The following is an 11,102-nucleotide window of genomic DNA, read 5'->3' on the forward strand; positions in this document are numbered from 1 at the left end:
CAGTCCATGCGCTGGGTGACAGGAGTCTTTAGAGACCTTCTTGGCCCTCCTGTGACAGCGCCTCCTCTATATGTCCTCGATGGAAGGAAGAGGAGCTCCAGCTATTCGCTGGGCGGTCTTCACCACCTTCTGCAGTGCCTTCCGGTCTGAGGCAGAGCAGTTCCCATACCAGACCGTAACACAGCTGGTAAGGATGCTCTCAATGGTGCAGCGATAGAAGTTCACCAGGATGTCTGAAGAGAGGTGGTGTTTCTTCAGAGTCCTCAGGAAGAAGAGACGCTGGTGAGCCTTCTTCACCAGACTGGAGCAGTTAGTCGTCCAGGTGAGGTCCTGTGAGAGGTGGATCCCCAGGAATTTGAAGCTGGACACACGCTCCACCACTGCTCCAACTCATCGTTATCCTTGATGAGGCCAATCACCGTGGTGTCATCTGTGAACTTGATGATGGTGTTGGAACCATGCAGAGCTCTGCAGTCACGGGTGAACAGGGAGTAGAGGAATGGGCTCATCACACAGCCTTGTGGTACTCCGGTGTTTACAGTGAGGGTAGGGGAGCAGTGATGATCTAACCGCACATGTTGTGGTCTATTGGTCAGAAAGTCCAATAACCAGTTGCAGATGGAGGTGCTGATGCCCAGATCCCTGAGTTTGGTTATCAGCTTGGAGGGGATGACAGTGTTAAATGCTGAACTGAAGTCTATGAACAGCATTCGGGCGTATGTGTCATGATTGTCCAGGTGTGAGAGGACAGAGTGCAGTGCTGTGGAGACTGCATCTTCTGTGCTCCTGTTCTTACGATAGGCGAACTGATGGGGGTCCAGGGTTGGGGGGAGACAGGATTTGAGTTGTGCCAAGACCAGCTGCTCTAAGCACTTTATGATAGGAGTGAGTGCTACTGGACGATAGTCATTGAGACAAGCTGGGGTGGGTAATATGATCCATCCTGAGTATCCTTCACAAAAAGGATATGTTAAATTACTTTCAAAACATTACTGTGGTTATGGCTATTTATCGGTCACAGTTATGTCATGAATCAGTGCACAAAGATACTATCTATTCCAATAGATTAACAAATTACGTGCATGAGGCATTTGCGAAAACAAAAGGTGAATTTTTTTTTTTTTTTTAAAACAACCCACAACTATTGAAAAGTAAATGTTAAGTTCCTAACTTTAATGGGGAAGGACTTATTAAAAAGCGGACCGTTGGTGGTGGAGCTGGACGCATCCATTTATAAGATGTTTATTACCTGTTTTTCTTGAAACATAATAAAAAAAATTGTAAAACGGTAAAAATGGTGCATTTTTCAAAAATGTTGGGAGTAAAACCTGGAAATCCCAGCATTAAAAATACAGCTGCTAATGTTCACACTGGGCGCCGAAGCGCCGCGGAAATGTGCTAAAGCAGCTAATACAGTCCAACATCTGAGAGCAGCAGGTCCGGTCGGGTCCAGTCAGGCGTCATCGTCTTCGCTGCTGACTTCCTTTTGTGTTTTCTGGATGTTTTTCTGAAAAGAACAAACGTAGAAATGTGACCCTCATTCTGCAGCGAGCGTGACGGAGCGGACGGTCGCGGTTTAGACGCTTACCGTCACGGGAAAGTCCAGTGAAGTGAGACGGTTGATCTGGGTCCTGGTTTCAGCTTCTTTCCGCATGTCGCCTGAAAGCAGGGAAATGCTGAAGAATCTGAGAGATTAGAAACCTTCAACGTTCTAACCTGAAGGGTTCACCTGAGATGCGCACGTCCCGTTTGGTTCTGGCCTTCAGCGACAGCCTCTGGGCCGAGGGGAACCCTGAGGACCCCACCTCGTTACTGCTGACGTTCAGCTCCACATGACGGTGGCGCCGTGACCTGCAGGTCTGAGAGATGTAGAGGTTTTTTTCTACGTGCCACTAACTCTAACAACTCAACCTGAATGAGAGGAGGGTGCCACAAACCTCCGAGGCTTGTCCGAAAGCCTTAGACTTGATGGAGGCCAGAAGATCGGCTCGTTTGGAGCACTGAGAACGCAGAGACGGGCCGGCACTTTAGAACCAGCGACAGCAGAACATCATGTTCTATTGCACAATGTTCCTCACCTCCTGCTGCAGGGATGTTCCCTCACCACCGTCGTCCTCATCCTCGTCGCTTTCCTGACAAACAGGACATGATCTCATCACGCACACAAAGAAAAGCGTACGAGGGGGAAAGTTCCAGGAACCTTCCATTTCTCACCTTCTTGCACTGCCACTGGTAAAAGTCAACCACGGTTCTACGCAGCTCCAGCACCAGGTCTTTACGGATCAGCTGGACGGATGAAGCCGACTGTTCTGTGGAGGGGAACACAGATCCCTTCATCTTGCCATAGAGTCCGTGGATGTGGGCTAGTTCCTGCACAAACAGCTCAGAGTTCATTGTGTGTTCCCGATCAATCTGAACAACAGCTGAAAGCGAGCCCACCTCCAGCAGCTCGGTGCTGACCAGCTCCTGAGGACGGGACGACGGTTCCATGAAGCCCACACACTGCAGGGACTTCTGCAACTTCCTCTTCTTGTTGTAGGAGAGCTGACGACAGGAAGAGCCACGGAGCTAATGTTAGTTCCTGTAACATTGGATCCATCATTCATACAGAAGCGGACTGGTAGGAGACTCAGAGAGCCTGTGGAAGGCAGCTACTCACTCCGACACTCATAACTCTTGTTTGTTTAGGGATGGTATTTATTTTAGGTTGATTGTTATCTAGGTGTACATTTTCGTGCTGAACAAGGAGCGTTACCAGGGTGGGCATGGCGGTAAAGTAGAAAGCTTTCTGCGCCATCAGCTGTCGCAGTATGTAAACAACATCCAGGTGCTGAGCATCCACTGCATCCTTTTCAAACCTCTTTATGTCTTCCCAGTCCTTCAGAGGAACACGGATCTGCAGAACACGAAAACCCTTTAACTCAAGCAAGACCCCATTAAAGATGCCTGAAGAGCCCATGATGTGTTTCCAACCTGTTCTTGAGGTGACGCTGTCTGACATCCATACAGACTGTACAACAGGTAAAGAGCTCCAACTCGGATCTGAAAGCTGAATGGAGGCAGGAAAAAGCTGTAGGCCTTGTCCAGGATCAGACGTGCAAACATTCTCTTTTGACGTTTCGTCGTCCCACTGCAAAATATCATGAGAAGAGTGATGATGACACACTATCATCCATGTCTCTGTGTGTGTGTGTGTGTGTTTCGAGATTAGATTTACTAGAAAATCTGGAAGAACTTCATTTCCCTCCATATTTCGGAGAAATTTTCGAAGCGGACAGATTCTGATCGTTGGAATCGGCTCAGTAGCTCCTCGCAGTCTGACTGCACCTGCTTCAGACAAAAGTCCATGTCACTGCTTCATTTTCACAAAATCGAACGCGTAGATTACGGGAACTGTTAATAAAAAAAACTATTTAAAACAAAACAAAAAAACGTCACAAACGACGGGCAGATAAAACGACACAAAATAATGCTGTCGCAGATTTCAAACGTCATTGATACGCGACCGAATTTTACAAAGTATATGTGACGCATTTACTTCATACATTATTGTAGGAATTTCTGGGCATTTCTGATCACAATAGAGAATAGTACATAGTGTTGTTCACATTGTAACATATTTTTACATTAAAATATATTAATTTAATTGAAAGAAACATTAGTAATATTTTAACAGGCATTAACAGATTAATGGTAATACTTGATAATTACTATATGATAATAAAAAGTAAGATTTGAAATGTGATAGTTGTGTGTGTGTATGTTTGTAAATAATTGCTTGTCTTTTTTAACCTGTCATTTTGTATCAAAGACCACAGCCGAACATCTCGTCGATCGCAAGATAATCGACAAAGCAGGCACTCAGTAGCTTACCTACTTAAATGAACCTACGTTTAAAGATGTCCCTGAACACACCACCCGGATGTGCGTTCCCAAAGTCCTGCGGAAGTAAACAATCCTCAGCTGACGTGGAGGGACAACAGCCGGAGCAACTGGACAGACGGGAACCGACTACAGCACCTCTGGAAAACGTAAATTGCTTCCGGGCTTTGCTTTGTTCTAACTTTTATCAAATAAACCCTGCCATTGTTGTGTGAACTCCTTGAATAACTGAAACTCACCGCTAACCTCTTGGCTGTAAAGTAAGATGGCGGCGGCCGCGGCGGAGGAGGCCAGCAGGCAGCTCGCAGGGCTGTCAGACGTCTCAATCTCGGAGGATATTCCGGTGGAGGGAGACATTTCGGTGCCCGTCGGCTCCTCCAAGGCGGACGATGAGTTCTCCACGTTGGACGAGCCGGTCAAAGAGACCATTTTGAGGGATCTGCGAGCGGTGGGGAAAAAGTTCATTCACGTGCTGTACCCGAAGCGCAGCTCGGCTCTGCTCCGGGACTGGGACCTGTGGGGCCCGCTGCTGCTATGCGTCACCCTGGCCCTGCTCCTGCAGGGCGGCGCGGCTGACAGCGACGATCAGGGGGGGCCGCAGTTTGCAGAGGTAAGGACACGTTGGATGAAATAACATAGACGTGGTTGAATTAAAATTCCTATCCTGTAGAGTAATAATAATCTCATTATCGGGTGCTCATAACCTCTAAAATCTGTTCAAAGGTCTTCGTCATCATCTGGTTTGGCTCCATCATCATCACGCTCAACTCCAAGCTGCTGGGGGGCAACATTTCCTTCTTTCAGAGCTTGTGTGTGTTGGGATACTGCATCCTGCCTCTGACGGTGGCCATGGTTGTGTGTCGGATTGTCCTGATGGGGGGTTCGGGGACAGTGAGTTTCGCCGTGCGCCTGGTGGTAGTGACGGCGTCCTTCGGCTGGTCCACCTTCGCTTCCACCGCCTTCCTCGCCGACAGCCAGCCGCCAAACCGCAAAGCACTGGTGGTGTACCCGGTGTTTCTCTTCTACTTTGTTATCGGGTGGATTATTCTGACGTTCTCGACATCCAAGTAAAAGACTGAAGGACTGTCTGAGTTAATATGAAGGGGAGAGGGGTTTTAAGAGAGAGAAAAGACTCGAAAGGGAAAAAAACCACCAGCATTTGCCTTTGATGGAGGACGGCTGAGCTGACTGCTGATTCTGGGCTTTAGTCTAAATCATCTCATTCAGGAGAAACATCAGGTTCGATTCAAAGTGCAGGAGTGGACGGATTCATGTAAAATGTTTGTTTCTGAGTCAACCCCGATTAAATCCAACGTCTGTCTGTCGAGGAGGATGGAGGCCTTTTTTTTTTCTTTCTTTTTTTTTTGAAAAATGTAATAAAGCCTGGAGCACATTTTTTCCTTAAACTTCTGCTGAGATGTTGTCTTCTCCAAGATGGGTGGGACAAGCTAAAGGTTCCTGAAGGATCCTCAGAGCTGTGCTGTGTAAGGGAATGAGCTCCTGGTAGTTTAATAAGACCTCGACAGAAATAAAATGAATCAGTGTCAGGGTAACTGGGCAGACAGTTAATTATTATGTTATAATTATTATGAGAGTCCCTCATTAATCATATATTAAATACCCGGAATGACAGTGTGAAAACACACTCTTAAATATTTATTTGCATGAACATAAGCATTCGCACCCTTGACTTGGTGGCTCATCGTGCACTCTCCTGCTGGGCGCCATGGTGGTCACCTGTCATCCACCATTCTGGGACTTATTTTACACCTCTAGATGTGAAAAGTGAGCAGGTAAACAGGCACAAAGATGTCAGAAGTGGCTGGAAATCCAGTTGAGACACCCTGTTGAGCTGTTGATGTCATCAACAGTCTGATAACTGCAGAAACCAGATCATCCTGTTTTTGTGGTATTTTTATTTAATTTTTTTAAGTAAAACCCAAACCCTGAGGTCAGAACAACCTCCTCAGAGCTCTGGGACATGAGTGTAAGGAGGCAGAGTTCCAACAGGCCAAACATCACTGCAGCTCTGCCCCAATCTGACACCAAAAACACAGTTATAGGAGTACGCGTGCACACACCAGAGCTAAAGATATAGAGAATGACCAGACACATCGGTCACCTTTAACCCGGTAGAGGTCAGATCATGATTAAACAACTTTAAACTTTAAACACAGAACTAGTCAATGACCAATAACTCTTGTTTCCCCTCCCTGATGGCCCAGAGTCGCCTTCAACGGGCCAAACAGACGGTGGTTAGATTCAATCCACCGCTCAGAAGATGGTCCACAAGAAGTCTCCAGACTCAGATACCAACGGTACTCAGGAACCCGTTGTCATTGGCTGGTGCTGTGCGGAAACCATGGAAACGGCTCCTGTGCACTGCCCTCCTGTCCCTAAAAGGTTTTCATACTCAATAAAGGAGACAAGAAAACTGTTCTTCTCTGTTACATGGATTCTATTATCTCAGGATGTGCACGTCACGCCGTGCTTGCCTACAGTCGCAGTGTAACGACACACACCGTTGCCGTGACAACTGGACATTTTCGGTGCCTTTGTTATTTTTCTTCTTGGATTTTCTTCTGTAAATCTTGTGTCTTTATAATTTCGGTATTGAGTAACTGGATGTAGTGGACTTCCCTGGCGGCCGCCAAGGTGTCGAGCGACTCCATCCTCTGGTGCATCTTCTTCATGGCCTTCTCCCGATTCTGGCTGATCTTCACCTGGCATTCCAGCTTATATTCCAGTTCTTTGATCCTGTTTTGGTACTCGACCTCTGTGTCTTTGGCTATCTTAATTTCAAACTCATCATTTATGTAGCGTCTCTTGAGGGCGGCGAGCTTCGACTTGAGCTCTTTGGGTTTGGACATGAGGGACACACATGCGTGTAAATCTGCCCTGAACTGGGACTGTTCCCGCTCCAGCTCCCGGACTTTGCTGTCCAGCTTCTTGTTGTTCTTCTCCCTGAGCCGCAGCCTGTTTCTGGACTGAACCAGCGTGTCAAGTAGCTTTCTGTTCTCTTCGGCGCTCTGCAATTTCTCTTCCAGGAGGCTTTTGGCTGTCAAGTCTCGCTCCCCCTTTGCTTCCTCCAGGACTTTGATTTGGTCTTGAGCATCAGTTAATTTACACTCCAGAACAGCATTCATTTGTCCTTTCATGTTATGTTTAGTTACGATGTCCCGCATCTCCCCCATCATCGTTTCTATCTCCGAATTTTTGCCCTCGATAGTTTTGAGGTTTTCTTCAACGGTTGCGTTCAACTGCTCCACAATTCCCTTCAGTGCTTTCAGCTCCTCCAGCTTTCGAATCTTTTCGTCCTTCAAATTCAGCCGCCTTTTGAAGGATTCTATCTTCTCAAGTTCCTTTTCTTTTAAGTCCCCCTCTATTGTGTGGAGCTTATTGCTCAGCACGCCATTTGCCACTCCGTCCAGTTCAAGGACCAGTTTAAACTTGGCCAATGTTTTCTTATGACTATTCATCAAATTACTGTATTCCGTTCTCAGAACATTGGCCATCTTCTTGACTCTTTTTATCTCCTTGTTATGCTCATTTATCGCTTTGTTAAATCTGTTCCGCTCTTCTTCCATTTTCGCATTTGTGTTACTCAGCTGTTCTTTGAGCTGTTCTACATTCCTTTCGCTGTTCTCTCTGTATTGTGAAAAATCTAGAGTGAGCTTTTCCGTTGCCCTTTTCCTCTTTTCAAGGTCGTGTTCCAAGTTGCTGATAGTTTTCTTTGCACTTTCTTCATTATTGAGAGACTGCTGCAGTCTGGCCTTCAGCGAGTTCCTCTCTTCTTTGACAGACTGCAGCTCTGCCTTTAAGGCTTCAGTTTCATCCTCCAGGCATTTTTTGATCTGTTCTTGTTTAACAGATTGGTCAACAAATTGCTGTCTGCATTTGAAGTTCTCCGACAGCAGAGTCTTCACCTGCCACCTCAAAAACGAAGGTGAGTTTTCATCTTCGATGTCTTTTTCTCTTCCACTTTTTGCACTTTTTCTCTGGTTTGACTTCATTTTATGGACGTCTGGAATGCTAAAAGCCACAAATATTGTTGGCTGTGTTATGTTTGCAATTATTGGTAACTCCCTTAAGCCAGGGGATCAAATCACTCTAAAGGATCAAAGCACTTCAAAGACATTGGCTAAAAATAAATTGATAGCATAGTTAAAAACTTTATATGGCATTTAGGGCCTTGCTCAAGGGCCCATGGTGACGATGATGGTGTAGCTCCAAGTGGTGACCTTCATCCCCCTCGGCCAGGTCTCTTTGCTGGTTTAAGGATCAAAGCTGGTGGTAATTCATGTCAACCGCTTCTGTAACAGCTAACCAACAAGGGAGTGGCATAGTTATTATGAATTAGTTATTGTCTTTGGACCTGGAACATGTTATAGCACCTGTTCCGAGTTCCAATTTTCCTCAGGCATTAAAAACTCGTTTTACTTAATCTCATTTTCGTTCCTTCCTCCCCCTCTAACCCCACTTCATGCTCCTGTGCTTCCTGCTGTTTCACCTCTAATGCATCCCTCAGTTTCCTACAGCGTTTCCCCCAATTGGCTCAAACTCCAGAACATTGATCCCCTCTTTACTACGCTGGTTGGAGGGTGTAGTAAAGAGTGTCTTTGGTAGTGACTTTAAAAATGTAACGTCAAATGAATTTTTTTTTTCAGTTTTAAGGTCACTACCAAAGACCGTGAAATCCCCCTGTTGGACACAGCACTGCCCCTAGCGCTCCAGCAGGGGGCAGCAGCGGCCCCACGGCGCTTGTCCGACCGTCCGCACCGCGAGAGAAGAAGACCCCACACGCGCGCTTCCACAAGGAGCCGATAATATTGTTGCTGCAAAAAGTGTTTTTTAAAACCTCGCCTTCAAATTTAGGTCGTTATTAAAAGTTTTTACGCAATATTTTGTACTGATATGTCTTGAAGCGTGCCAGATGATAGCGCGCGGGCGTATTTGTCGACCTGGAAAAAGCAGGTAGGATCAAATGTTTTTAAGAACCACAGAATACATTAATATCTATCCTTGCTTTACCTTAGCTTGGGCCACACTTTATTACTGCTTTAATCCTTCGTGACCGAGTCATGATTTCATGTTGCAGAGCAGCATTCTGAGCTGTCATGGACGCTTTAGAGGAGAAGCTCAAAGGTCTGTCCATTGCTCAGCAGTCCTGCTCAGAGGAGCGCACCTACCTCCTGGATGTGGCCGCGCACCCAGACGGCCTCCTCGCCGCGTCCTCTTCTGACTTCACCATCCGCCTCCACAATAAGAGCACGCTGGACTCTGTGGGACAGCTGAAAGGTCACAGTGGGCCACTTGCCGGGGTTGTTTTCTCCCACAGCTCGCCCGATCTGCTCTACTCTGCTTCTGCGGACGGGACAGTCAGGTGCTGGGACGTCCGGCGGCCGGCGATACAGGCGGCGCAGGTGTTCCGAAGTGACCCGTCGCACAGCTACTGCAGCTTCGACCTGAGCTGCTGTGACACTATCGTCTGTGCTGGAACGGCACAAGTGAACAAAGAGGACAGCTTCATTGTGTTCTGGGACGTCAGGAAACAAGGGGGCGGTCTCCTCGGGGTGTATTCTGAGTCGCACAGTGATGACATCACACAGGTGCGCTTTCACCCTCGGGACAAGGACCGACTGGCAAGCGGCTCCACGGACGGTCTCGTCAATGTCTTTGACCTGAGTCGGGGGACAGAGGACGAAGCGCTGCTGTCCACCTGCAACAGCAACTCGTCCGCCAGCGCCATCTGTTGGTGCGGTGCGGACTACAGCCGGCTGCTGTGCCTCAGCCATGACGAGGGGCTCCACCTGTGGGATCTGCGACAGCTGGACACCGATGAGCCCCTCACCGTCTACAGCACCTTTGACGCTCGCAGCCTGGACGATGTAGGAGCTGTGGACTACCTGGTTGGTGGGAGGTGGTTGGAGAAGGCCCAGAAGCTGCTGGTGGTCGGTGGAAAGAACAGCGGGGAGGTCCACCTGATGGAGTGCAGGGACAAAGGACTCAGTCTCCTGCGAAGCCTGGTGGGCGGCCACACCTCCACGGTGCGCTGCTTCCTGTGGGACGAGGCGGAGGACTCGGTGGTCACTGGGGGCGAGGACTCCCAGCTGCTGCTATGGAGAACAGGAGGGGGCGTGGTCACGCCACGGAAAATGGAGTCGAGGAAGAGCCAGTCAGCTGTGAGGCTGAAGTGCAGGCCACATAAGAAATACGGTGACCAGAGCAAAAAGAAGGAAGCTCCAGGTGGTGAATAAAGCAGAAACATGCAGAGAGAAAAGGGCTTTATGATGCACACTTTCACATCCAGCAGAGGAAGAATCTCCCACTTCGCTGATTTCTTAAAGCCGTTTAAATGGAGGAATCTGACATTTCTGCGGGTCAAATCAGAACCGTGACTTCCATCATTTTACATCTCACCCATAAATGGACAGAGTGTTCTTGTTTGTCTAAACAGTGTGTTTTTTTTTTTTTTTAGCATTTCACCTTTTAATATTATGGCTTTTCCTGTGACGTACGTGCTTTATTAAACAGAAATTTAAAGTGAAGATGCTCCCAGAATGAGGAATGTCTGCAGGGGAATGAGATTTGGACATGTTCAAAAGGGCCACAAACTGCTTTCACTTAGTTTATCCCTTGAACACGGAGCCATTAAAAAGATCTGCAGTTTTTTCCTCATCACAACAGCTCACAAGTGACTCCTGTTCGTAGAATTCAGTCTATTAAGGAAACCCAGCAGGGTGCTGGCCTCAGAAAGCTTGGTCCAGTTATGAAGTTTAAAATCCCATCATTTCTCAACCTGACGCTGTTTTAAAGTCGCGAATCTGTTACGTTTTAGACAGGATGCAAACCAGCCAATTAGTGGAGAGGCGTCTTCCCTAAACTTTGCAGTAAACTGCAAATTCTGAAAATATTCTAATGTTAATAAAGTCTTACATCATGTTTATTGACATCTAATAAGCAGAAATAGCATTTTATAGCCCAACAATTGTCCGGCTGCTTCAGTTAAACTCATAATTATGATAATTATCATAATTAAGATGTCAGTTCCCCTCAGAATACACTCACACAACACGTCCCGTGATTGTTCTCGGTCGTCCAGGTGGAAGAAAACTCTCAGTTTAGCAAAAATCAACTGGATTTTAGGGATCTGACAGCACTGTGATGCACCTGTGCGTGACGGGGGCCGGGGCCACCCTTCACCCCCCCCCCAAGCGCGC

The 11,102-nt window shown here is 47.3% G+C and overlaps 4 protein-coding genes across 6 annotated transcripts; 2 read left to right on the forward strand and 2 right to left on the reverse strand.

The window, feature by feature from the left end:
• Nucleotides 1-1,209: 1,209 nt before the first annotated feature.
• On the reverse strand, nucleotides 1,210-3,504 carry snapc1b (small nuclear RNA activating complex, polypeptide 1b). Its single transcript, XM_003978630.3, has 10 exons — nucleotides 3,218-3,504; nucleotides 2,974-3,130; nucleotides 2,756-2,896; nucleotides 2,440-2,544; nucleotides 2,215-2,370; nucleotides 2,079-2,132; nucleotides 1,938-2,000; nucleotides 1,730-1,859; nucleotides 1,589-1,659; nucleotides 1,210-1,507 (listed from the first exon to the last, which is right to left on the reverse strand). The coding sequence occupies exons 1-10, from the start codon at nucleotides 3,346-3,348 to the stop codon at nucleotides 1,454-1,456; spliced, it is 1,062 nt and encodes a 353-aa protein (XP_003978679.1). The 5' UTR covers nucleotides 3,349-3,504; the 3' UTR covers nucleotides 1,210-1,453.
• Nucleotides 3,505-3,912: 408 nt separating this feature from the next.
• Nucleotides 3,913-5,288, forward strand: yipf6 (Yip1 domain family, member 6). The gene is made up of 3 exons (XM_003978626.3): nucleotides 3,913-4,031; nucleotides 4,144-4,492; nucleotides 4,606-5,288. The coding sequence occupies exons 2-3, from the start codon at nucleotides 4,148-4,150 to the stop codon at nucleotides 4,951-4,953; spliced, it is 693 nt and encodes a 230-aa protein (XP_003978675.1). The 5' UTR covers nucleotides 3,913-4,031; nucleotides 4,144-4,147; the 3' UTR covers nucleotides 4,954-5,288.
• Nucleotides 5,289-5,799: 511 nt separating this feature from the next.
• On the reverse strand, nucleotides 5,800-9,037 carry LOC105418884 (protein MLP1-like). Its single transcript, XM_011619988.2, has 2 exons — nucleotides 8,914-9,037; nucleotides 5,800-8,204 (listed from the first exon to the last, which is right to left on the reverse strand). Exon 2 carries the CDS (start codon nucleotides 7,893-7,895, stop codon nucleotides 6,441-6,443), a length of 1,455 nt encoding a protein of 484 aa, XP_011618290.1. The 5' UTR covers nucleotides 7,896-8,204; nucleotides 8,914-9,037; the 3' UTR covers nucleotides 5,800-6,440.
• Nucleotides 8,086-10,430, forward strand: wdr89 (WD repeat domain 89). 3 transcript variants are annotated; one of them, XM_029826255.1, is made up of 2 exons: nucleotides 8,086-8,175; nucleotides 8,981-10,430. In XM_029826255.1, the coding sequence occupies exon 2, from the start codon at nucleotides 9,000-9,002 to the stop codon at nucleotides 10,137-10,139; it is 1,140 nt and encodes a 379-aa protein (XP_029682115.1). In that variant the 5' UTR covers nucleotides 8,086-8,175; nucleotides 8,981-8,999; the 3' UTR covers nucleotides 10,140-10,430. The 3 variants fall into 3 exon arrangements, with proteins under 3 accessions (XP_029682115.1, XP_029682121.1, XP_003978680.2); XM_029826261.1 differs by lacking the exon at nucleotides 8,086-8,175 and adding an exon at nucleotides 8,471-8,856 and having other exon boundaries at nucleotides 8,986-10,430; XM_003978631.3 differs by lacking the exon at nucleotides 8,086-8,175 and adding an exon at nucleotides 8,472-8,856.
• The last annotated feature ends 672 nt before the right edge of the window (nucleotides 10,431-11,102 follow it).

This window comes from Takifugu rubripes, chromosome 2 (genome assembly GCF_901000725.2).
Source record: "Takifugu rubripes chromosome 2, fTakRub1.2, whole genome shotgun sequence".
NCBI lineage: Eukaryota > Metazoa > Chordata > Actinopteri > Tetraodontiformes > Tetraodontidae > Takifugu > Takifugu rubripes.

Excerpts from the sequence above, each read along its gene's own strand:
- LOC105418884 (XM_011619988.2), bottom strand. The coding sequence starts at position 7,895 with ATGAAGTCAAACCAGAGAAAAAGTGCAAAAAGTGGAAGAGAAAAAGAC.
- wdr89 (XM_029826255.1), top strand. The coding sequence starts at position 9,000 with ATGGACGCTTTAGAGGAGAAGCTCAAAGGTCTGTCCATTGCTCAGCAG.
- yipf6 (XM_003978626.3), top strand. The coding sequence starts at position 4,148 with ATGGCGGCGGCCGCGGCGGAGGAGGCCAGCAGGCAGCTCGCAGGGCTG. Across the intron at positions 4,493-4,605 it reads GGGGGCCGCAGTTTGCAGAG|GTCTTCGTCATCATCTGGTT; the intron begins GTAAGGACACGT and ends ATCTGTTCAAAG.
- snapc1b (XM_003978630.3), bottom strand. The coding sequence starts at position 3,348 with ATGGACTTTTGTCTGAAGCAGGTGCAGTCAGACTGCGAGGAGCTACTG. Across the intron at positions 2,133-2,214 it reads ACCAGTGGCAGTGCAAGAAG|GAAAGCGACGAGGATGAGGA; the intron begins GTGAGAAATGGA and ends CCTGTTTGTCAG. Across the intron at positions 1,860-1,937 it reads CTTTCGGACAAGCCTCGGAG|ACCTGCAGGTCACGGCGCCA; the intron begins GTTTGTGGCACC and ends TACATCTCTCAG.